Consider the following 27705-nt stretch of genomic DNA (forward strand, 5'->3'; position numbering starts at 1 on the left):
CATGAAAGCTTTCACAGAAATTTATGTTTTAATCTTTTCTTTCTCTATGTACGAATATTACCTATCTCTCACAAACGCAATCGAATTAATTTATTTTTCATTTAATGGCGAATTAGGAGCATCCTCCCATGATAGCAAAAAATGTAACATCTCCCAAATAGATCGTATTTCACTTTGAAAACTCGCAATTCATTTGCTTGACTTTTAATCTATATCTACTTCATTATTTCTTTTTTCTTTTTTAATTCGGCTCCTATCTTCTTTCATAAACCCTAAACTTCTATATATTATAAGCAGCCTAAATTATTTTTTCCACATCTGGATAGACACATTCGTTTCATATTGTATTGATAATTTTAGAAGAAAGTAATTGATATTAGCGACCTAAGCATAAGCAGGGCAGTCCATATGCTTCTCAGGTGTACTGAGCCATTTGAGGCTTTATTTAACATTTATATCCATGGGCAGTTCCGTGCCAAATCCCCTCGATTTTGTTTTCAAAACTTTCAGGTCAATGTTCATTACTTTAATTAAATTTCTCTGTTGCTCTCTTTTTTTCTTAAATTTTATGCCATCATTATTCATATAGATTAAACCAAACTTCTTTTCAAAAAGTTCTTTCGACTAGTCTGAACTGTATTTTGTAATTAAGAGCATTGAATGAATTATATAGTTCGGGAAGGACTTTTTATATCTTGCTGTATCATGAGATCTGAATTTGACTCGCTTCTCATTACTCAGCTTCCATCCAACTCTGTGGACATATTCTTCTTCAAGTTAGTTGGAGGTTTAGTTGTTAGCATGAAATTGACTTCACACATCAATACTAAGTAATAAAGGAGGGAATGTTTACTGAGGCTATATATAAAGTTAAAGAAGAGAGTTTGGTATAGTTTTCAAAGAACCACAGAGAGAGAGAGAGAGAGAGAGAGAGAGAGAGAGAGAGAGAGAGAGAGAGAGAGAGAGAGAGAGAGAGAATTACAAGGATTTTGGATGTCTCAAAGACTTTATAGTCCATCAGCGGAGACTCCATTTTTTCTTTAGTAGAGACATCTAGTTTAAGCATTTAGAGAGTTCCTATGATCTCGTCTAACTTATTCTTGAATTCGTTTACCATGTTACTGTTTACCACATCCGCTGGAAGTCTATTCCAAGTATTTGCTATTTTGTATGTAAGCAAATTAAATTGCCACATTGAGTGGTGTTGTATCTTTTCAATTCCAGTTTGTATCTGTTACCTCTGGACTGATTTGTGCTAACCGTGAATAGATTGTTGAAATCTACATTGTTATTCCTTTATGAATTTTGAATGCCTCTATCAACTGTCTTGTTAGTAGTCAAATTTGTAGATCAAATAAGTTCAAACGTTCCATTCTCCGTCTATACCCAAACTGCCTAAGTGTTGGAACTAGTTTGGTGGCCCTAGCTTGTACTGCTTTCAGTCTATCTATATCCTTCTGAATACTTGGAGCCTAGAATTGGACTCCGTATGATAAATGGCGTCTTACTAGTGATGTGTAAACCTGTAGACAGTGACTGTTTCTGTACTTGAATTGTCTCTTTATGTAACCTAATAGTTTTTGTGCTTTCTTTTCAGCTTTTATTCTCTGTTTAGTGACCTTCAAATCCTTGCTGATAATAATATCGATTTCTTCTTCCTGGTCCATACTTTCTATTTCATTACCCAGCAGTGAGTAATCTGATTGTGGGTTACTACGACATATGTGCATGACTTTACATTTCCCACAGTTGAAAGGCATTTTCCATTTTCGGGACTATTCTCCTAGCTTCATTAGATCCTCTCTTAAGCTTCTATGTCTTCTTAGTTCGCAGCATTTATGCCTAGTTTAGTATCGTCGGCTAATTTTGGTATACTACTAGTTAATCGTAAATCTATGTCGTTTACATAGATCAGAAATAGCATTGGGCCAAGGACGAGAGAGAGAGAGTGAGAGAGATTAGGAATGGGTTTTTAGTTTCCACTGAAACAGAGAGAGAGAGAGAGAGAGAGAGAGAGAGAGAGAGAGAGAGAGAGAGAGAGAGAGAGAGAGAGAGAGAATATATCAGGAATCGTTTTTGGCTTTCACAGAACCTAATATTTGTATTCGGACATCAATATGCATTTGCGTCAGCCTCCAAAATGAGTTTTCGCTTTTTCTTTTGGCTTGGCGAGATTTATAGATGAGGCTCATTCACGAGACAACAGCTTTAGAGGAAATTGCTCCTTTGAGAGTTTTACAATTTCTGTTTCAGGACAAAGCTATCAAAGCCAATTTGAATTAAAATTTCCAATCTCTCTCTCTCTCTCTCTCTCTCTCTCTCTCTCTCTCTCTCTATATATATATATATATATATATATATATATATATATATATATACATATATATATACTGTATATATACATATAATATATATATATATATATATATACATTCATTCAAATAAGCCATATATATTTTGATATATTAATGTCTGGATTCTCTTAACGACCTCGGGATCAGAGCCCCAGGCGAAATCACACAAAGACAAGAGCTTGGCTCCGGCCGGGAATCGAACCCTGGTCGGCAAGCTTATATAGACAGTGACTAACCCATTCGGCCACGAAGAAAGATCACGTAAAAATGTGCAAAATTTATCATATATATATATATATATATATATATATATATATATATATATATATATATATATATATATATTTTTGGGCTCAAGCCATGTCGTCCTGATGGAAGTTCCTATAGGGTAGCTTCCTAGGGTATATTACAACTACGGCGATATTCCAAGAGAATTTACCTTAAGGTACTAGAATTCTAACTCCTGGAGCGAATATCCCTCGTGAAAGGGATATCGCGACATATTAGAGGACGTATTCTTGACACGCCACATGGCAATCTGCACCCCGAACAGAGATTTTGTATCGCAGGGGGCAATTGGCAAGAAACGAATTCGGGAAAGAAAAAGGGGGAGCCGCTCCCAAGGCTCCCTATCTCCCGTTTCGTAAGCGTGCCTGGCGCCAATCCTGGCGCCATCTGTATTCCTTTTTGTGTAGCTTAACAACTCGGTGTTTTTTCCTGTGTTTCTCGCAAATCTTGGATTTATTCTACTTTTCATGGCTTCTCCAACTTCGTCGGCCTCTGATAAGTTGAGTACCATGTCTTTTATGTATAAATGTAGGCTCTTGGTAATTTTTCAAGTGATTAATAAGGTTTAATCTTTGTTACAAGAGCCGTAGCCTACCGGAGGCGTCATGGACGCTGTTGCTCGCTAGGTATAAGTTTAGTTAGTCAGAGCGACATTCCCGGTTGTTTTGCTTTAATAAATTTTAGCTATTTAGCGTTACATAGGATTTCCTTTCGTGCTTTAGTATTATTTTGGCGAAGTATTCGCCAATTCTGGCCTACGCTAGGCCATGTAGCCTAGTCGTTTGGTCCTAGTACTTCATGCATAATTTTGGTTTTTCCAAGTGTATTAAAATTTTATTGAAGCTTTAGGCTATGTTTTATACATTTAAGATTGTGTGGAATATTTCCAAGATAGTATACGAGTGAGTTTCGGTGATTTAGGTAATCGATTCTCTTGGTGCCTAGGCTAAGTTGCTTATGGAGCCTTAGTATACTTTTTCATACTCCCCGGTTTGCTTTCTTTTCTTCGGAAAAGGTATGCAATCCCTTTCCCTCTTTTTAAGCCTTGGGCTTATCCTTAAGTGGTTTATCTGAATTAATTTTCGATAAAACTATACTGGGGTGTTACTGTACCTTCCTGTTCCAGTAAGTCTGGTTCAAAGAGGGACAGAACAACAGAGTTTTTAGTCTGAGTCTGTGTTTGTCTGGCTTGGGGTAGAGTCTTCCTCGCTGGCCTGACACAGACATAGGAGGCTTAGCCTCCTTAGGTCACTACCGAAGGTTTCGGTACGAGATGATTCCTTCTTTTGTGATCTACCAGACTAGTCCTTGTTGCTGTTCTCGGGGGAGGATAAGTTTCTTTCCCTGGGAGTAGCAACACCTTCCTTGCTTTGGTGCTCTGGGAGCTGGCAAGTATTGCTGGCCTTCCCCTTTGGATCTCCCTTAGGCTAAGATGAGTTTCTTGGCTGCGGGTGACCCGTCACTAAAGCAAGGTTGGTAGGACCCTCTTTTGTCCCTTCCCCCTCTATCTATGTAATGGCCTAGCCATTACAGTACTGTACGTCATTCTACATCTGGACCTAGAATAGGTTAGGATGTGGAATTGACTCAGTCCCTTGCTGGCCGGCAGAGCTGCTGGCCGGCAAGGGTCTTCTGTTTTGAGTGCTGCCCGGACCTCCCTTGGTCCCTCATCCATGCCTGCCTGCAGAGTCAGACGGCAATGGTCAGGAAGCCTGAATTAGATTCTCCCCTTCCTTATATGCACTCTTTCGGATTGCCGGGCTTGGAGGTAGTGTACTCTCTTATCCCGGCATCCATTCTGTTTTCTTCTAGTGCTGTACCCGACCCGGCTGCCGGCCTATGAGGCCGGCACCCGGGCAGTTGTAGTCCTCTGGTTCTTTTGCTGCCGGCTGGCATCGGTCCTGTACCTCTGCCGGCCGGCTAATGTCAGCCCTTGTCTGCCAGTCGCCAAGAGTGTGGCCGGCAGCCGGGTACTACCTTGTGTAGTGGTCGGTCAGAAGTCATTGCCGTCCGACATTGGCTGTGCCGGCCGGCAGTTGCTGCTGGCCGGCACATGCATTTGAACCAGCGTTCTGCCGCCTTATAGCTGTTAAGTAGTATACTTTAAAGCTAGTTATGGTGTGTGCCGGCCGGCACATAACCTCCTATACTGTACCAGTATTCTTCAGTATAACAGATACTGTAAGAAGAAAACTATAGTATGGGTTTTGGTACAGCACTGTGTGTTCTAACACTTTTGTGTTTTCTTGCACAGCCCTTTGCTGTTGCCCTACAGATAGGAAAGTGAGTTCTTTCCTGTCTATTATCCAGGATTTTAAAATCATTGCTTAGGTGTGAGCTCCACCTGTTTCCTCTGGAAACTTTGCATTGGTTACTCTAGAAGAGATTAACCATTCGATTTTATTATCTGGAAGGCTGCAACAATGGGTTGTGAGGGAAACACAAGTGTGTCTTTCCTTTCTGAATTGTTATGCTATACTATGCATATCCAGTGATACATAGTTCACTTGATACTCATGGAAATTTCTTCTCTTTACAGGAGGACCCTCCGAAGTGCGGAAGTGTTTTCTGCAACGTCCGCAGCAAGAAACTCTGCGGACATGAGTTTTGTAGGAGACACGCAGCATGCGCTGTCTCCAAGGATGATCTCCGGTATTAGGACCCTCAGGTATGTACTGTGTGCACTAACCTGATTACTGAGGCCTTTGATTCCCCTAGGACGGCGGAATCAAGGGATATAGCAAGGGAGAAGCTTCGTACCTGGGTAAGGGGCTTCCAAAAGAACACTTCTGGACCTTATCTTCCAAGTGAGAAGATGAGGGCGTATCTTTTCCCTAAGGCATCAGCTGATGCAGTGATTCCCCAGCCTCAAGAGGAGATCCCCCAAGTTCAGATCCAGGTGGATGCTGAAGTCGCGGTCGCGATGCAAGACATCCAGTTAGATGACAGGATGTCTGACGTGGACGAACGTCTGGAGGAAGACCTCCTGGCAGAAGCCCAGGATGAAGTTCAAGCCCCAGACGTTGTAGAGGAAGAGGTCGACGAGGTGTCGGCTACTACGGTTCAGATTCCGGAGCCTATTCCCTCAACATCGGCCGGTCTCCCAGTAGAGCTGGGACAGGCCCTCTCTTCTATTGTTGGAATGATCCAACAAATGCAGAAGGAGAATCAGGAGAAGGCGGCTGCAATGGAACTGCGGATGCAGTGCCTTGCAGAATCACATGGGCCCCAGAAAAAGCTCAATGTGAAAGACCTTCCATTGTGCTCAGATGCTAACCCATGGAGGTATGCTGAGCACATGCCGATGACGACTGGAAAGATCGTCATCTCGGATAAGCTGGGCTTAGTTCCCCTGGAGGAGGTGGAATTCTGGCCCAGCAAGGCATCATATCCGGACTGTTATGTCCGGCTGAGGAAGGAACCAGCTTCAAAGGAGGAGACAGAGCCGAAGGAGGTCATAGTGATGGACCATGCTAAGGCTCAAGCTCTACTTTCATCCTCGATGAAAGAGAGGGGCTTCTCTAACTCAAAGGTAGCTGCATTGAGCAAGAAGCTCCCTTCCTTTGTGTCCTCGCCTGCTAGAGCCTTCCCCTTTTTACAGAAAGGGTTTGCGGCTGTACTAAAAGCAAATGAGGCCGGCAAGCCTTGCCCCTCCCTGGAGGAGTGTAAACCCTTGTCGCTGGTCCTGCCTATGGACCACAAAGAATGGAAGGACGTCCATCTTACGTTCTCAGTTGGAAAGTTGGAGGCTGATATTGCCGGACGTCAGTTCGGCGAGGACCTCCCTAAGCTGTCTGACTTTCTTTTGCGAAGAGAGTTCGAGACAGAAGAAAGACTGGCTGCCTCAATGTCTCTTCAGACTACTCTTGAGACAATGGCAAGTGACCCCAAGGTCCATGAAATGTTTATGGTGGTGGCCAAGACTCATCTGGCCACAGTGACGAAGGACCTTTATGGCTTCGTCAAGGCAAGGAGAGCTTGTAGGGAGTTCGTGTTCACCTCGGCTACGGTGAGGCACGAGCCAAGGAAACTAATCTCCTCCAACATTTGGGGAAAAGACCTTTTCCCTACCGACTTGGTCAAAGAAGTTGTTGATAAGGCCACCTGGAGAATAGAAACCTTCTCCAGAAGTGGGGCCTGGCTATCAAAAGAAAGTCTTCCCCGAATGAGGGTCCTCAACCAAAGAGGAAGACTATGAGGACTAGGCTACCGTCTCGGCCAGCCAAGCCTTTTAGACAGCAACAGCAACTGCAATTGCCATTGCCTCCAGTGCCCCAGATGGTGGCACAAACCCCGACCACTTTTCAGTGGATACCCCAGGCTGTGTCGACACAGTCCACGGCATTCACCCCAACGTTCGAAGGGCAGTCTTCTTCCTTTCGAGCAAAGCCTAGAGGAGCAACCAGAAGCTCGTCTAGGCGCCCCTCAAGGGGAAGGGTATTCAGGGGTGGTCGTGGTCAGGGAGGCAAGACCTCAGGACGGCAGTCCAAGTGAGATGATACCGGTAGGAGGGAGACTTCTGAAATTTTGGGATCGATGGACCTTCGATCCCTGGGCCCTCAGCCTACTCAAGAATGGACTGGGCTGGAGCTGGTACACCACTCCACCCCCGTGCCTTTGGTTTTTCCAACACTCCACCCCCGTTCTGGAGGAGTACGTTCAAGATCTGTTGGAGAAAAATGTGATCCAAAAGGTGAAGTCCATCAAATTCCAAGGGAGGCTGTTTTGTGTTCCCAAGAAAGACTCGGAAAAGCTCAGAGTCATTCTGGACTTGTCGCCACTCAACAAGTTCATAGTGAATTGCAAATTCAAAATGCTAACACTGCAACATATAAGGACCTTACTGCCCAAGAGGGCATATTCCGTCTCTATAGACTTGTCAGACGCCTATTGGCACATTCCAATCAGCCGTCGACTCTCCCCCTACCTAGGGTTCAAGCTACAACGGAGACTATACGCCTTCAGAGCCATGCCATTCGGGCTAAACATAGCCCCAAGGATTTTCACGAAGCTTGCGAGCGCAGCTCTCAAACAATTACGCCTAAAGGGAATTCAGGTAGTAGCCTACCTGGACGACTGGTTGGTGTGGGCAGCATCTGAGACAGAATGCTTGCAAGCTTCCAGTCAAGTGATCCAGTTCCTAGAGTACCTAGGCTTCAAGAGCAACAGAAAAAAGTCTCGACTTTCTCCATCTCAAAAGTTCCAGTGGCTGGGAATCCACTGGGACCTTTTGTCACACCGTTTCTCCATCCCGGCGAAGAAAAGGAAGGAGATAGCGGGTTCTGTCAAGAGACTTCTAGATTCCGAAAGGATATCAAGACGCGAACAGGAGAGGGTACTGGGCTCTCTCCAGTTTGCTTCGGTGACAGACCCAGTGATAAGAGCACAGCTAAAGGATGCAACCGGAGTTTGGAGAAGTTATGCATCAAACGCGCGAAGAGATCTGAGAAGACCAGTTCCGGTTCGGCTACGTACTCTTCTCAGGCCTTGGTCCCAAGCCAGACATCTAAAGAAGTCGGTTCTTATTCAGCCACCTCCCCCGTCGGTGACGATTCACTCAGACGCCTCAAAGGAGGGATGGGGAGGTCACTCTCATCGGAAAAAAGTCCAGGGGACTTGGTCCAAGCTATTCAAGACCTTTCACATAAACTTTCTAGAAGCTATGGCAGTGCTCCTTACCTTAAAGAAAGTCTCCCCGCGTCACTCGATCCACATAAGGTTGGTGATGGACAGCGAGGTAGTTGTGAGATGCTTGAATCGACAAGGATCGAGGTTACCACCTCTCAACCAGGTGATGTTGGCCATTTTCCAATTGGTGGAAAAGAAGAAGTGGTACCTGTCGGCAGTTCACCTTCAAGGAGTCTGCAACGTGACAGCGGACGCTCTATCCAGGTTCACACCGATAGAGTCGGAATGGTCCTTAGACGCAGGATCATTCTCCTTCATTCTGAATCAAGTCCCAGAACTGCAGATAGACCTCTTTGTGACGAAAGACAACAAGAAGTTGCCCCTGTACGTGTCCCCGTACGAGGACCCCTTAGTGGAAGCAGTGGACGCGATGTCCCTCGACTGGAACAGATGGTCCAGGATTTATCTGTTCCCTCCTCACAACCTTCTGTTGAGGATCCTCAACAAACTGAGATCCTTCAAGGGGGTAGCGGCAATAGTGGCCCACAAGTGGCCGAACAGCGTGTGGTTCCCCTTGGCATTGGAACTACAGCTGAAGTTTGTACCGCTACCACATCCAGTTCTGACCCAGCGAGTCCAGAAGTCGACTGTCTGCGCTTCATTACAGAAAACCCGGACCCTGCAGCTCATGATTCTCTCTCCCTAGCGGTGAGAAAGCGTTTCGGGATTTCGAAAGCCAGCATAGACTTCCTAGAGGAATATAAGTGCAAATCTACTAGAAGGCAATATGAGTCATCTTGGAGAAAATGGGTGGCCTTTGTCAAGGCGAAGAATCCGCAGGAGATCTCGACAGACTTCTGCTTATCTTTCTTCATCCACCTCCATGGTCAAGGGTTGGCGGCTAACACGATTTCAGCGCGTAAGTCTGCTTTGACAAGACCCATTCTATATGCCTTCCATGTCGACCTAGGTAACGAGATCTTTAATAAAGTTCCGAAAGCCTGCGCTAGGCTCAGACCTTCAGCACCTACAAAGCCCATTTCATGGTCTTTAGACAAAGTTCTTCATTTCGCTTCTCTGTTGAGCAATGAAGAGTGTACGTTAAAGGATTTGACACAAAAAGTTATTTTCCTATTTGCACTCGCGTCCGGGGCCAGGGTTAGTGAGATCGTAGCCCTCTCGAGAGAGGCAGGTCGTGTTCAGTTCCTGGATGGGGGAGAACTGAACCTGTTTCCGGATCCTACGTTTCTCGCCAAGAATGAGTTACCCACCAACAGGTGGGGTCCCTGGAGAATCTGCCCTCTGAAAGAAGATGCATCTCTATGTCCAGTAGAATGCCTAAAGGTCTATCTTCATAGAACTTCAGACTTCAGGGGTGGTCAACTATTCAGGGGAGAAACATCAGGCTCAAATTTATCTCTGAATCAACTCAGAGCGAAAATCATATATTTTATTTGCAGAGCGGATCCTGATAGTACACCCGCAGGTCACGATCCGAGGAAAGTTGCCTCATCCTTAAATTTCTTTAATTGTATGGATTTTGAACATCTCCGTTCATACACTGGCTGGAAGTCTTCCAGAGTGTTCTTTCGCCACTATGCGAAGCAAGTAGAGGAACTAAAGAGATCTGTGGTAGCAGTGGGTCGCGTCGTTAGCCCTACTGTTTAACTCTGCGAGGAACAGTGGTTTTAATTGGGACGATTAATTCCAGGGTGAGTGTGTAGTTACATACTGTACTACAAACTAAATGAGGGCACTGAGTTGCCCATATAGACTGTTCCATTTCCAAAGGTGAACCTAGCATAAGTGCAGACATGTGTGCCGAGCGTTTCTAACGCTAATGTGATTGATTTGTAATACAGACTTTTATGACTTTGATACCTCGGTATCTTAAAAAGTGGCATTTAATGTTTTTCTTTCAGATAAACAAGTTCTGTTTACTATCATACTTATGCTTAATGTTTTGGGTTATCCTCTTCTTATATATATATATATATATATATATATATATATATATATATATATATATATATATATATATATATATATAATTGTTGTTAACCTGGCTATTTATTGTCTGTCAATAAACTGGTTCTTGAGAACCTTGCGTCTCTTTCACCTGTGTCAATTTATTGGTATAATTGAGCATTCATTCTATGTATTGGTGTGCTACTTTTATAAGCACACATTGAGTATGTGTTGTTTCAGATGTGTGTAGCTGGATAACAGAGTACATCTTATTAGCTTTAAAAGTATTTATTAATAAAAAACAACAGAGTTAAACATCTCCATCACTGGAGGGAGCTGGGTTGGTCAGATGACCAATTCTGGTGAAGTATAGATATGAACTGACTAACTTATCGATATCACAGATATCGTATGCTTAGTTTATATAAGTTTCGTCACAATCTCGGAAGACACCTGCATCCGGTGACGTCACAAACTTTCACACGCTGAGGCATGGTGTTGACAGTTAAGAAAAATGTCACATTGTTGATGCTGCATTGTACGTCCTGTTTATGATTTGAATGACTACAGCAAGTCCCACGGCTAGCACCTTCATCCAACATGACATATTACGTCATGTGTTTTAAACATGTAATATTAACTATTTTAACTATTACATAAGCTCGACCAGCTATCTCAATTTTTTCACAAAAAATTAACAACAAGCCAAAACATGGTTACTAGGTGTGACTGGACATATGTATTATTCTTTGTTTAACTTTAGCCATAACCAAACGAGGACAAATGTCCAAATAGGCACATTAAAAAATAATAACAATAATGCATATGAAAAAGATATTACCAAAGCTAAAAAAAAATGCATGATAAAACAAAGATCACATATATGGTACATTGCTAGCAAATGATTATATGGTACCAAAAAAAAACTACTGACTTACATATGATTCGGTAACTTGTTAAAGAATAATTGTTACCTTTGTCAGAAACATATATTAACATAATACTCAATTTTTTAGTGCACAAACACGAATTCCTGGTACGTACACGTACCACGGTTTCGTACATATATATATATATATATTTATATATAGGGCTGATATATTTTATTAGATGCCCATAGATTCTGTTATATATTTTTTTTTCTCTTTTCTTTTTAACATTCCGGCTTATATATTTTTATTAGATGCCGAGAGAAAAATGATTTATATCTTTTTTTTTTTTTTTAATGTTGTTTTAAATGTATTTTTAACAATGCAAATGTTGAAAATTTCTTCAATTACATATTACTAGCGTACTAACAGCTTTTCTTACAAACACTTCCCGACAATTTACTCCTTTAGCGAATGAGGTGGCCACTCAAACGGCTTTAAACTGAATTAAATACGGAGTATTGTCGGGACAAGGCGAAACATTCTTTTGTAGCTGCATGCTGTGCCGTAACCTACGCCAAACAAGGATGTTCACGGCGATAAATATCACCACCGTGAAAGCCAGACCTGCTAGTAGTATGGGGTGAAGGATTTCCTTATAACTCGATGACAGGTGGTCCCTTTCGGTAAGCTTCATCAACCCCTTTGCAACCTGTCTGTTATACGGAAGAGGGAGTGCTGGCATTGTAGAGGTCCACGTGAAGTTCGGGAAGTAGGCTCGTTCTCTGATGAGTGTCCGTAGACCAGTCACCATGGAATTAGGGGAAGTCCCGATACAACCATCTGCTGCGACGAAGATGTGGGTGAAGGACATGGATCCGTCAGGGCATGATACATTGAAGCCGTCCTTGTCGTATCGTATCCACGAGCCATTGTTCAGTCTGCAATTGAACTCATTATTGTCAAAGGGATAAAGCTTATCCAGACAATTTTCACTTGTATGGGAGAGAGCACCGTCTAGCACTATACCTAACTCGCATGAATCCATTAAGTTTTTATGGAATTCAAATGAGTCAGCTGTACATATTTTTCTATCCATTGCGTCTGAACAGTGAGTTAATTGATTTAAGTCTTTAATGACCGTATATGTTTCCTTGTCTGGGGAAATCAATACGTGTCCTGTTAAACTGGATATTACTGGATTTGAGTGATTCGTCATGAAAGTCGGAAATGGTGATATCCTGTAAGATTGCCAGGCATCAGAAGAATCAAAGGGAATTGTAATCATAATCTTGTTATTATCTACGTTTACTGTAATTAGGCTGTAATAAAATTCTAACCTATGTTCGTCTAACAAAGGAACATAGCCTAGTTTATCCCTTCCGTTCTCCAGGATTAACTTTAAGTAACTTATAGGCAACAAATGGGGCGACAGTACACCTTTAGTTGCTAACGTGATAGCTTCTACATAATCCTTGGATTTCTCAATGAAATGTGCAATTCTGTTATGTATGTGATCTATCTTTGAATCATAATACGTTAATGTTGCCAACAAATCCTGTACTTCCATAATCTGAACGATATTATTTGAATGTTCATTTACTAAATCCATAATTTTATTGATTGAAGCTAAATGATTCCTTAGTTCTGACATAATCAATTCATCTTCATGAGTCAAGAACTCAATTTTCTTATTTTGATTACTAATTTTAAGACGATTGGAAATTCCTAAACCTAAACTTGCAACAGACCCAAAGATGTTTAATGCAGCATAAATAAACGGATTCCGTCTTTCTTTATGTTCGTGTCCTACAGTCCACATCAAAAGGTCATAAGCCAAAGATCCTGTCTCGTCAGTCTTATTTTTCAAGTCATCAGATAGCATCTCTGCAACTTTTAATGTTGATCCAAGCAAACTCTCTGTAGTCAAACGAAAATGTCTTCTATGCAACTCATCCAATGAGGCAGAAAACCTTGAAATGGCGGTTCTTAAGCTAGTGACATCATTCTCTTGAAGAAAAATTGCTTGCATATTCACTTCTATAATTACGTTGGTTGATGTAATAAAAATGTCTTCTTGTCTTTCAACTATAGTGCCATATTTAAAATTTATACTTTTAGTTTTAGAGCTCATCCCACACGAAAAAAATGTCTGAGCGAACAATATCACTCCCAACAACAAAAAATTCATCTTGGAAACCTGTAACGAGAAAAACATATGTAATTACTCCTGTATTAAAAAGAAAACTTTTAATCACATAAAATAAAAAAAAATTTTCCCTCACTTCTTTTCCTCTCTTTTCTTTTTAATTTCTTATGTGAGCCAATGGTACTATTCTCTCATCCGTGGGTTGGGATACGTTTTGAACTCTAAACCTATTGGCCGTTAATGTTTCCAAAATGTTAAATGGGCCTTCAAACTTAGGTGTTAGTTTATAATTGAGCCCTTTTCGTACATTGATTTGAATATATACGTTATCACCCACGGTATATGTTTTAGTTGGTTTCGCTGTTTTATCATGATTCCTTTTCATTATGATTTGTGATTCTTCTAAATTCTTTCGAAGGATATCATATCGACTTATACTTGCATTTATACATTCTTTTAAAGGATTTGATAGATTAGTTGTAGGCGTTAATACATGGAAAGGCGTTCTAACTGGGGTACCATACAATGCTTCATGCGGTGACATTTTAATTGATATATGATATGAATGATTCAGAGTACTCAGTGCCGCCGGTATTGCAATATCCCAGTTGGGGTCTGATCCCCCTAGTGTTACCCTTAATATATTTAATATCTTCCTATTTACTCTTTCCACTAGCCCATTCGACTCTGGGTGATATATCATGGTATTTATTTTCTTTATGCTGAGGAATTCACACAATGAGGTAAGAAAGTGATTATTAAATTCACCACCCGAGTCTGAGATTATCATGTGTGGAATTCCATGTTTACAAATATAACACTCGTAAAACTTCCTAGCGCATTCAATCGCAGTTTTAGTTTTAAGCGCTATTAGTTCTGTATATCGAGTTAAAGCATCTATAATTACTAAGAGGTGCTTATTTCCTCTGTCTGACTCGTAAAATCCTGTTAACAAATCTAAATGTATTCTTTCAAAGGGTTGATTGGGCACAGGATAAGCTCCTAGGCTGACAGGTGTTTTCGTATGCCCTTTGTTTTCCTGACATGTGCGACAATTAGCTATGTGTCTTTTTATATCTGTAAGCATCGTATGCCAATAAAACAATGATTTGGCTTTCTGTGACATTAATGAGAACCCCGGGTGTCCATGTAATGGATTTGAATGCAACCAATTCAGGACAGTGGAAATAAGTGAGATTGGTACTACTACCTGGTCGTTAGTTACATGTGGTGTATTGCGGGTTTTCCTTGTCACAGTCCTACACAGAATATTATCTTTGATTATATAATTATGCTGCTTATACTTGATATATTCCTTTTCCTTATGATTGCCTTTCAAAGCATTTATAATTGTTTGTATTTTCTGATCTTTTCTTTGCTCAGTCTGTAACAATTCAGCGCTCCAGCCTAAATCTTCTTGTTCAGATATTGTTTTTACAATAGGCATGGGTGTTGATATATCTATTAATTCAGCTAAAGGCTCCATACAAGATGACACGGGGTTGCGTGATAATGCATCCGCAATGATATTTGCTTTCCCAGGTAAATACCCGATTTTTGCGCCAAAATCTTGAATGATCAAATGCCACCGAGTTCGTTTGGGGCTGTGGTTGAAGCCTTTAAAGAACTCTGTTAGTGGTTTATGGTCAGTAAGAACCTTAACAGGATAACCGTAAATTATGAACTTAAAATGCACTAGCGAATTAACAATAGCTAGCCCTTCCTTATCTATTACTGCATACTTACTTTCGGAAGTTCTCAATTTTCGAGAATAGAAAGCTATCGGGAAAAATTGTTTATCATATTGCTGAAGCAATACCCCTCCTACTCCTAAGTCTGAGGCGTCTGTTGCAATGAAGAATTCCTTACCGAAGTCAGGAAATTTTAAGATAGGAGAACTACACAGTTCATCTTTCAAAGTATTAAACGCCTGTTGATGTTGCTCAGACCATATGAAATCTACGCCCTTCTTCGTAAAATCAGTTAAAGGAGCGGCTATTATTGAATAGTTACGTATAAAACGCCTGTAATATCCACTACAACCCAGAAATTGCTGTATTCCCTTGACATTAGTAGGTATGGGAAAATTACGTATAGCCGACACCTTATCATGGACTACTTTAAGACCTTGGCTTTACACCATGAAACCCAAATATATTAATTCTGTTTTGAAAAATTCACACTTACTAATCTTTACCCTTAAGTTATGTTGTCTTAATCTCTGTAGTACTAGTTCTAACTTACGTAGATGTTCTTCTAAGGTGTTGGAAAAGATTACAAGATCATCCATATAGGCATGCAATATATCCCCTAACAAGTCTCCAAACACTATGTTAATCATTCTTGTAAATGTTATAGGAGCACAACGTAAACCAAAAGGCATCCGTAAATATTCATAATGTCCCCTGGCTGTACTGAAGGCTGTGTATGGGATACTATCTTCTTCTAATGATATCTGGTGAAAGCCTTTAAGTAAGTCCAAACTGGTAAAATATTTATTCTGACCTAACAAAGACAAAATATCGTCAGTACATGGCACTGGGAATCGATCAGGGATCGTTTCCTCGTTTAGACGACGAAAGTCGACGCAGATACGCCATGTTTCGATCTTTTTTCGGTACAACTATTAAAGGAAAATTATAAGGGCTGTTTGATTTCCTAATGACTCCTTCTTCTAGCATTTTACCTACTTCATCATTTATTTCATTCTGGAATTTCATAGGGAGTCTGTACGAGGGTACATAGATAATTTTCTGCTTGTCCTTTAACCTTATTTGATGCTCGATCACATCTGTTTTTCCTAAGGATCCATCCGTAGTGGAAAAAACATCATGATATTTAGTTAAAAGTTCAAAAATTTTCTGCTGAATTTCTTCGTCTTGAATGTCCTTACTGATTTTATTTCTAATAGATCGCAAAAGGGATTCATCCGCAACTGATTGAGAGTGATTGATTTCAGCAACGGTAAGAATACGATGTTTATAAACTTCTACATCCAAGATATGTTGATTTTTGTGAATTACTAAAGTGTTATTTAAATGATTACAGACTTCAATATTACATTGTTGATGTGAGCCTACTGTATAAATAGCTTGTGTGACAGACAATCCGTTAGTTTTCAAAGTATCGGAAAGGATTAATATTTCAGATCCCGGTAATGTTTTCTTTATTTGCACTATTAAATTCGAAGGTACGTTTGGTTCGATAGATTGCGTGCAAGATGATATTACGGGTGAACGAGAATTCTGCTGGGTCGCGTATATTATTTCTTTATTAGTGAGACAAGTTATTGGTTCTTCAACGTACGTTACGGTTACATTTGTCGTCTCCTTTTTATCCAAAACTGATTTTAAGGTATTAGAAGACTTATAGAATTTCCCTTTGATATACACGCCGTGCTTGGCAGGGGCTAAGATAATGTTTTGATTGCCCATAGATGGGTATCCTATAATTACAGCTGGATACATATTAATGTTTTTTACAACAACAAATGTATCGGCAAACGTGCGATTACCGACTCTGAACTGAACATGAGTTATGCCTATGACATTTAATTCATTATTTCCTATACCCGAAAGTCTAATTCCGGATTTTTCAATCGGAAAGTTCGAAAACAACAAATGATGTGTCTTCAAATCCATGATATTACGTGGACTACCAGAGTCAAAAAATAACGTAAAGGATTTGTGTTCTAAATTTACAGCATATAAGGTTGGCCGTAACTCATTTTGGCTTATTATTGTATGAATTCGTTGCAAATCTACGGGAGCATGCACTGTTTTACTTAATTCGGCCGTGTGTTTCATAGGAAAATCTATTGTCTCACAATTATCTGATAAAACATTAAATTGATTATTCAATACTATTGATGTTGACATGAATGACCTTGACCCAACATCACTCTCTTCCCCTCTAGAGTTAACTATGTGGTATTTGCTTTGCTCTGCACATTCTGAAAATTAGTCTGACCTTGCGAGGTCTGGTTTGACGACCCAGGCTCAGCGATATTTGAAGAAGTGTTTGTTTGTTTTGGACTCTGAACTGCATTGACATTTGGTTGTTTCTTCTTATTGTTAAAATGAGGATTTTTCTTTTTATTTCCATATGGAACTGACTGTGGAATTGACTGTGTATTTCTGGGATATTGTTGTGTCTTACGCGAGTAACATTGACTATATGAATGTGTTGCAGTGTTGTGAATCGAGCAAAATTTCGTTCTGCAATCTGCGCTTAAGTGACCTTGACGTTTGCAGTTATAACACGTCATTCCCGCCACTTGACTGCTAACTACGTTCACTGTTTGTGGCTTTGTTTCATTCTTTGCAAAAACTTGAGTTAACACGGGATCGAGATCTGGACACTTGGACATGTGTTTCTTTATCTGTTTATAGACATCCAGTTCCGTACTTGCAGGCGTTAACTTCTTATCAAAACACCGCACTAAAGCTTCAGGCAACATAAGTGTCATGCAAGTTAAATACATTAATCGTAAAAAATCTTTCACGGAGATGTTATCGCTAGTAACCCAAGTGGAATGACCTAAAATGTCCTGATATTCGTTAAGCCTATCAGCTATGAGAGCTGCTCTCTCAATAACATTAAGCCGATTCATAGTGGCTTGATTAAGTGTATTTCGTAACGTTAATACTACATCCAAGGCTTCCTCACCCCCATAGATCACTCGTAACCTAACTTTGAAATCATCCCAGGTAACTGCTTCTTGAAATGAAACACCTCTTAAATACGCACTCGCATCCCCCTTAGAAAAATCTAAAAAACTTTTAGCTTCTTGTAATTGTACAAAAGGGTCTACGATTTGTTTGGCATTTAAATGGGCATCGACGGATGAAATCCATGACTCCATATTTTGTGGCAAGAACCCGTTGACCCGACCCTGAAAAGGAAGGATTGCTGACCTGGCATTTACAAGCGTCACAATTGGAGGAGGATTAGTCTGGCCTACACCACTAGGTCCAGGGGAAGGGCTCACAGGGGGAGTCATGACTGCTGTATTTCTTTTCCTATCTCTTCGACCCCTTGCAATTCTATCAAAATATCTATATGAGTACAGACGTCCACTGCGTAAACGCATATGTATAACAAAATTCCCCAAACAATGTTACTAATCCCAAAACATTTCCCGAGAATTTCTGAAAGAAAAAGGAATTAGCACAAAGAGAGAAAAATTCTAGATGAGAATTCGGAGTTGAACACAGTTTCCTTTAACAAAAGATTAGCAATTCACTCACCCCAGTAATAATCGACTAACGACTCGTGATAACTACACTTCACTGCCCAAACTGGAATGAATTCAAAAATTTGTACTTAGCTTATATATGGGTCTGTGTGATGTCGACACGTCCTCTCTCTCTCTCTCTTGATGTTTTGTTAGAGATGTATCGTTCGAGTTTCTTGTTGAATGTAGTGCTTCCTGGGTATGTTTTGCAATTGTTGAACGCCAGTCCTTGGGTTTCCTAGGATGTTGATTGAAGATTCAGTTTGTATTCATAACATTCGTTAATGTTAACTATTCCGATGGACTATAATACTTAGTCAAAATTGTAGATTCATGTAGATAATGTTGAGTTCTTGAAGATCTTTCTCTGGTTTTACAGCTTTTATTTTGAAGTCTTGAAGATCTTTCTCTGGTTTTACAGCTTTTATTTTGAAGTCTTGAAGATCTTTCTCTGGTTTTACAGCTTTTATTTTGAAGTCTTGAAGATCTTTCTCTAATTCTTAGAGTTTAACCGCTGCCACCATTTATTGGTGTGCTACTTTTATAAGCACACATTGAGTATATGTTGTTTCAGATGTGTGTAGCTGGATAACAGAGTACATCTTATTAGCTTTAAAAGTATTTATTAATAAAAAACAACAGAGTTAAACATCTCCATCACTTGAGGGAGCTGGGTTGGTCAGATGACCAATTCTGGTGAAGTATAGATATGAACTGACTAACTTATCGATATCACAGATATCGTATGCTTAGTTTATATAAGTTTCGTCACAATCTCGGAAGACACCTGCATCCGGTGACGTCACAAACTTTCACACGCTGAGGCATGGTGTTGACAGTTAAGAAAAATGTCACATTGTTGATGCTGCATTGTACGTCCTGTTTGTGATTTGAATGACTACAGCAAGTCCCACGGCTAGCACCTTCATCCAACATGACATATTACGTCATGTGTTTTAAACATGGAATATTAACTATTTTAACTATTACATAAGTACCTTATCTGGGATAATTCGATAATTCTAATAGAATTGTTCCTTTATGCAAGCTATGTTGCATTGGTTTTCCTCCTATGCGGATATAAACCTTTGTCCAATACAAGTATTGTGCGGAGAACTGGTCGATATTTCATATTGACGCAGTGGTTCTTTACAAACTATGCTTTACTTAATATAGGGTGAGACCACTATATTAGCTTGCCTGGTATTCATACATAGGTATATGTACTCTTCGAGACTTTTCCAGAGTCTAGTAGGACTCTTCCCTGTAGGGGGCAGGAAGCTCTAACATGGTTTATAGTTAGGTGAAAAGATGTATAACGGTAACATCTTAGGTCTCTAGGTCTAGTCGACCGGGAAAAATTACCTCCGGGGAGTACGGCACGTTCTGAGAATCCACAGATACAGTAATGCTCTGGTATACTTCCATCATGACGACATGGCTTGAGCCCAAAAAACGGATTTTGAGCGAAGTGAAAAATCTATTTTTGGGTGAGATGGCCATGTCGTCCTGATGGACCCGCTCTTGCCTTTCTAAGAAAGGGCTGTAGGACCCCTCCCTACATACAGTATCTGTAGCACCTCGTGTACGCTACAAGGAATACAGATGGCGCCAGGACTGGCGCCAGGCACGCTTACGAAACGGGAGATAGGGAGCCTTGGGAGCGGCTCCCCCTTTTTCTTTCCCGAATTCGTTTCTTGCCAATTGCCCCCTGCGATACGAAATCTCTGTTCGGGGTGCAGATTGCCATGTGGCGTGTCAAGAATACGTCCTCTGATATGTCGCAATATCCCTTTCACGAGGGATATTCGCTCCAGGAGTTAGAATTCTGGTACCTTAAGGTAAATTCTCTGGAAATATCGCCATAGTTGTAATATACCCTAGGAAGCTACCCTATAGGAACTTCCATCAGGACGACATGGCCATCTCACCCAAAAATAGATTTTTCGCTTCGCTCAAAATCCGTTATATATGTATAGTTCTGTGGAAACCAAAAACGATCTCTCTCTCTCTCTCTCTCTCTCTCTCTCTCTCTCTCTCTCTCTCTCTCTCTCTCTCTCTCTCTCTCTCTCCAAGAAAGCACTTACTTAAGAATACACAAGTATCAAACTTTTCAATGACACTGTACAAACACTTGAGGATACGACAGTATATTTTTAATAAGTTATTACTTTAATGAAATAAATCTCTAAATGACTACGCTATTTCAAATTTAGTTTTACATGTTTCAAAAACCTTTATATATATCTGTCACTCTAGTTTTGAGTAAAACTTTTAAGAAATACTATAAGCCATTTTCGAATTTGGATGGCTTTATCGGAATATTTTGATTCATCCTTTTTAATATGATTCTCATCCAGACCCCGATTCAGCTTCAAATCGACAAGAAAATCAGGAATTTGAATAAAAACTAACTATATACAGATCGATCAAAGAAATACACACACATATAAACTATACTGTATATATATATATATATATATATATATATATATATATATATATATATATATTCATTTATTTATCTATTTATTCATATATATATATATAAATAAATAAATAAATAAATGAATATATATATATATATATATATATATATATATATTTATATATATATATATATATATATATATATATATATATATATATATATATATATATATATATATGGCGTTGTCTGCATGTACTCGTATCTAAATATCTTAGTTTTCATTCCCGTTAGAAGGCTGAATAGAGGAGAGGGCCATAGTAGGTTAATTATTTTTGAGGTGGTGAACCTTCTTACTTCTCGGAAGACCAATTCGTGGCCTGAATAATCGAGAGCATTGATCACACTGAATCGTGGGAGGTGGCTGTGGTTAATTTGCTCTTTCAGCCAATTGCTGTCGTTTAGCTAACAGGTTGGCTCATTCATCCTTTTAAAAGAGGTCAGTGCCCACTTTAACTTTGCTTCTCTACTCGTTCCTCTTACTTGCTGAAGTTTCAAAGGTGTTGGGGTCTATGTTAGCTTCCTTTAGAGATTTCTGGATTTGGTCTTTAAATCGAAGCATAGGGTGGCCTCTGAGGCGATAACCTGTATTTAACTCACTGAAGAGTATTTTCTTTGGTAGGCCAGACCATCTTGAGCGGTGCTTCATGATCCTGGCCTCGATGCTGGTGACGTTGGCTCTATCAAGGACTGTTGTATTGGAAACATTGCACTCCATTTGATTTTCATTATTACTCTGTTTTTTTATTTTCTGGTGGAATTGTTCCAGTTTTTTTAGGTCCCTACTATAATGGGTCAAAGTCTCACATGCATATAACAGGGTAGATACTATAATGGCGTTATATACCATCACCTTTGTATGAGTGTTTATGTTTTTGTTCATGTACACCCTAGTGAATAGTCTGCCATATGCAGTGTGGCCAGCTTTTAACCTCTTGTCAATCTCTGGAGGAGGTGCTCTGGATGGAAAGGATGCTAGTGTTCAACGCCTTCAATGGTGGTTCCATCCATGGTGATGTCAGTTACTGGTGGATTTTCCCCTGGTCTTCGCTGGGCCTTGTTAAATGTTGGGCCAAAACACGTGTAGGCAGCATGGAAATTATCCCCTAATTCTTGGATTTCTGCTTGGGCGTGGGCTATGGCAGCGTTGTCATCTGCATAATGTAGTTCCGTCAAATTGATGGTGTTCGTGTTGCGTTGGGATCTGGGTCTGGCTAGTTTGAAAATTGCTCCACCTAATCTGTATTTAATCCCAACCCTGGGTTGTTGTGGGGTACTTCATATAGCATAGCAGCTAAGTAAAAAGAGAAAAGGGTCGGCACCAATACACATCCTTGTTTTAGGAAGGGGGCTGAGAGGTTCCATCAGGTAGAACTCTGATCATGTCAACAAAAGGCTCAGGGATTCCAAAGCGATTGAAGACAGACCTCATGGCTGTTCTTGGTACGCTGTTGTATGCTTTTTCGAGGTCGTATAAAATGAGGAATATGGGTTTTTGCTGTTCTTTTGATTTTTCCTGTAGTTAGCGAGCACACAAAATCGAGTCTATGGTTCCTCTAGATGGGCGGAAACCACACTGGGATTCTGACAGGATTGTTTCTGCTATATTTTGTAATCTATTTAGTAGAAACAGACCTTCCCTGCAATTGACAGCAAGGATATCACTCTATAATTCCCGCATTCTCTCCTATCTCCTTTTATGAAGATGGTGACAAGGAGTGCGCCTTTCTAATCATTCGGGGGCCCGTTTTTCCTCTCATATTTTTAGTATGAGGGAATGAAGACACGTCTTCTGGACTAAACTGCCGTGAGTCAGGAGTTCAGTGAGAATGTTGTCCGGTCCCAAGGTGGCGCATTTGCTTAAAAGCTGAATCAAATTTTTGAAATGTTGTTGGTAGTGACATCCATAATATATATCATGTGTATAAATATATATATATATATATATATATATATATATATATATATATATATATATACTGTATATATATAAACACATTCATATAAGAGTATGCACAGTATGTGTATATATAAATAAATATATATACTTTTATACATAAACATATACTATATACATATATATATATATACATATATATACAAGAATGTATGTATACATATACACATACACATATATAGCCTACATATACACATACATATATATATATATATATATATATATATATATATATATATATATATATATATATATATATATATATATATATATATATATATATATATAAAACTCCGTTTTCAATTTAGATATGTAAAAAAAATTTATCAATAACCTAAAGTTCTAGTATTAAATTGTCGCAGTTTTGCCTGATATGTATGAGTTCTCATATAACTATAGTTTAGCAATTTTCATGGCCATGTATATACATTTTTAGATTGGCTATCTTAAGTCTGTCAAATGTATTATCATTGTTACACTTACTATCACTGATGATATAGTTTTGCTTCTCTATTTTATATATTCACTTTCAATTAAACTCTCAAGCTCATTACCTATTCTTTCGTATATTAGCCAATTCCTTTGGTGTAAACTGTTGGATATTTTGCTTTTGATTTCTCCATCTTGGTATATCTGGCATCTGTTCCTTTCTCCATCTTGTGATATCTGGGATCTGTTCCTTTCTCGATATAGTGATATCTGGCATCTGTTTCTTTCTCCATTTTGTGATATCTGGCATCTGTTCCTTTCTCCATCTTGTGATATCTGGCATCTGTTCCTTTCTCCATCTTGTGATATCTGACATCTGTTCCTTTCTCCATCTTGAGATATCTGGCCTCTGTTCCTTCCTTCATCTTGTGATATCTGACCTCTGTTCCTTCCTCCATCTTGTGATATCTGGCATCTGTTCCTTCCTCCATCTTGTGTTATCTGGCATCTGCTCCTTCCTCCATCTTGTGATATCTGGCCTCTGTTCCTTTCACCATCTTGTGATATCTGGCATCTGTTCCTTTCTCCATATTGTGATATCTGGCATCTGTTCCTTCCTCCATCTTGTGATATCTGGCATCTGTTCCTTTCTCCATCTTTTGATATCTGGCATCTGTTCCTTCCTCCATCTTGTGATATCTGACATCTGTTCCTTTCTCCATATTGTGATATCTGACATTTGTTCCTTTCTCCATCTTGTGATATCTGGCATCTGTTCCTTTCTCCATCTTGTGATATCTGACATCTGTTCCATTCTCCATCTTGTGATATCTGGTATCTGGTCCTTCTTCCATCTTGTGATATCTGACATCTGTTCCTTTCTCCATCTTGTGATATCTGGCATCTGTTTCTTTCTCCATCATGGTATATCTGGCATCTGTTCCATTCTTCATCTTGTTATATCCAGCATCTGTTCTTTTCTCCATCTTGTGATATCTGACATATGTTACTTCCTCCATCTGTTGATATCTGGCATCTGTTCCTTTCTCCATCTTGTGATATTTGGCATCTGTTCCTTCCTCCATCTTGTGATATCTGGATTCTGGTCCTTTCTCCATCTTGTGATATTTGGCATCTGCTCCTTCCTCCATCTTGTGATATCTGGCATATGTTCCTTTCTCCATCTTGTGATATCAGGCATTTGTTCCTTTCTCCATCTTGTGATATTTGGCATGTTCCTTTCTCCATCTTGTGATATCTATCATCTGTTCTTTTCTCCATCTTTTGAAATCTGGCATCTGTTCCTTTCTCCATCTTGTGATATCTGGCATCTGTTCCTTTTTCCATCTTGTGATATCTGGCATCTGTTCCTTTCTCTATCTTGGGATATCTGGTATCTGTTCCTTCCTCCATCTTGGTATATCTAGCATCTGTTCCTTTCTCCATCTTGTGATATCTGGCATCTGTTCCTTTCTCCATCTTGTGATATCTGGCATCTGTTCTTTCTACATCTTGCGATATCTGGCATCTGTTCTTTCTACATCTTGCGATATCTGGCATCTGTTCCTTTCTCTATCTTGGGATATCTGGTATCTGTTCCTTCCTCCATCTTGGTATATCTAGCATCTGTTCCTTTCTCCATCTTGTGATATCTGGCATCAGTTCCTTTCTCCATCTTGTGATATCTGGCATCTGTTCTTTCTACATCTTGCGATATCTGGCATCTGTTCCTTGTACGTATCAGGCACCCTGGGCGGTCAAAGTCTCCCTATCGTCGTAAAGGTTAAAGCCATCTCTGATTTACGACCCTTAATGAGACCCGTTTATGGCACCTGCTCAGTTTGCAAATGTGTTATTGTTCTATAAAGATGAAAAATAGCGATGGATTGTGGAATAAATGATATAAAATGGCTGTGGGAGGTTAGTAAGCTATGAATGATTAAGATTCTACAGAACAGACCAAGTCACTCTTACACTCGTTACTCATTGCTGGCAAGTCATAACTCAGTAGTAGATACTCATTACGCATTCTTTTATTATTTGCATTAGGAATTTAATTATCAAAAATCCTTTATTGTAAGCTTAACGGATCAACAATTCATTCATGATAAAAAGCTGTTTATTATTCATTGCTCACTGTTAGCATGGATCACTCGAATCATAAAAAAATTTAAGTCTGTATAAGCATTGTATTGAGGAACATTACTTTTAGGAACAGATTATATTGCACAAATGCGCTCGATATGTTTGGAATGTTTGTACGAAAACGTTTTGAATACTTGACCTTTGACCTATAGGACGTGGAGAGCAAACATTTTCAGTTGAAGGAAATTCGTACCCATCAATCAAGTGCACGTAGTCGCTGCCCATACTGGACAGTATAGATGTATTTGTGGTTACTATTTCAAAGGGATTTACTGGTCCTCATCAGTCATTTGCATTTGAAGTTGAAAAGCAGATTTAATGCTGTTTTTCCTTCAATATAAAGGCTGCGAAGGTTGGTAAAATCAATAACCTTTTAACTATGCATTGCTAAAAGAAGAATAAAGAAAGACGAGTGGATCCTAGAGTAGTTTCGAAAAAAGGCCTCTTACAACTATCTGAGAGCTGAAGAGGTTATGCGAAGCAGGGAAAACGGAAACCCTAAGAGAATTTCAAAGCTTCAAATGAGAAAAAAAGTCATCGATCAGAGGAGGGAAAGATGAGAGGGTTCTTGATGAAGTTGATGACAGCCCCAATCCTTAGATTGGTGCCAGAATTAATGTTTTGTTATCTAAAGGAGAAGGGAAGATACTTTACTATCAGAGGAACATTGGTCAAGAAAACTTTTAAAAAGCCTACTAACCATTACAACAACAAGAACACCTCGAATCGCTAGTTCAAACCAAAAAAGTCAATAGATTGCTATTTCTGGTTGTTTTAGGTATCAGAAAAGGAATTTCTGAAATGCTCTAACTTATGAGTTCTTTAGGCTTAAGACTTAAATAATTTTAAGAGTAATAATGACTAGATTTGAAGTGGTAACAGAGTTATCCAAAAAAGTCAAATATCTAAATAATCCAGATGACTTACAAAAATATACTTTATTTTCTATCTAAAGAGAATTTACACTTTTACAAAATATCAGTTAGTGTAATAAATCGGCAACAAGCAAGTTTTACTTTAATCATTTTATAAAATCTTTATTGTAATACATTTGTATCAAGCAGGTTTTACTTCACACATAATACTTTACATATTTTCTTTACTTTTAATCTTTACATCTCGATCTCCACTCACATGTAATAAATCGGAAGAAATCTCAATAATACACAGAAGAAATTTAGGGGCTGATTTCAGACAATATCACTGGTCTAGATTATGATATTGATTTTAATCAACAGATTGCTACACATTATTATTATTATTATTATTATTATTATTATTATTATTATTATTATTAATAGCTAAGCTACAACCCTAATTGGAAAAGCAGAATGCGATAAGCCCACGGGCTCCAACAGGGGAAAATAGCCAAGTGAGGAAAAGAAAACAAGGAAAAATAAAATATTTTAAGAACAGTAACATAAGAATAAAAATCTCCTATATAAACTATAGAAACTTAACAAAACAAGAGGAAGAGAAATAAGATAGACTAGTGTGCCCGAGTGTACCCTCAAGCAAGAGAACTCTAACCCAAGACAGTGGAAGACCATGGTACAGAGGCTATGGCATTACCCAAGACTAGAGAACAATGGTTAGACTTTGGAGTCCTTCTAGAATAGCTGCTGGCCATAGCTAAAGAGTCCCTTCTGCCCTTACTAAGAGGAAAGTGGCAACTGAACAATTACTGCAGTAACCCCTTGGGTGAAGAAGAATTGTTAGTTAATTTCAGTGTTGTCAGGTGTATGAGGACAGAGGAGAATATGTAGAGAATAGACCCGACTATCTGATGTGTGTGTGTAGTCAAAAGGAAAATGAACCGTAACTAGAGAAGGATTCAATGTACTGTCCGGCCAGTCAAAGGACCGCATAACTCTCTAGCGGTAGTATGTAACAGCAGTTGCTATCAAATACAGAGTATTCAATTCATGAAATACTAAAGACACTTAGGTGCTCCTTACTGACAGGAACACTGATCTATATGATACAATTGGTTTCGATCCACAAATTAAAAACTCAACATCACGTTAAGAGTAGGCCTAGGTTACGTAAAAGGATACGGTTTGTAATAGACTACGTTGCAAAATAAGAAAAATAAGTTATACAAGTTATTAAATAATAGCAATTTTCAATAATTCCGGCTAAAATTGTACTAGACCTAACCATGGATCTACAGACTAAATACTTCAAAATGGTA

At 39.3% G+C, this 27705-nt stretch overlaps 1 protein-coding gene across 1 annotated transcript; it reads right to left on the minus strand.

Annotated features, from left to right (window-relative positions):
- Nucleotides 1-23863: 23863 nt before the first annotated feature.
- LOC137635348 (uncharacterized) lies at nucleotides 23864-24550 on the minus strand. Its single transcript, XM_068367814.1, has one exon. It carries the CDS (start codon nucleotides 24548-24550, stop codon nucleotides 23864-23866), a length of 687 nt encoding a protein of 228 aa, XP_068223915.1.
- Nucleotides 24551-27705: the final 3155 nt, after the last annotated feature.

The sequence above is a fragment of the Palaemon carinicauda genome, unplaced genomic scaffold (genome assembly GCF_036898095.1).
Source record: "Palaemon carinicauda isolate YSFRI2023 unplaced genomic scaffold, ASM3689809v2 scaffold116, whole genome shotgun sequence".
NCBI classification, from domain to species: Eukaryota; Metazoa; Arthropoda; class Malacostraca; order Decapoda; family Palaemonidae; genus Palaemon; species Palaemon carinicauda.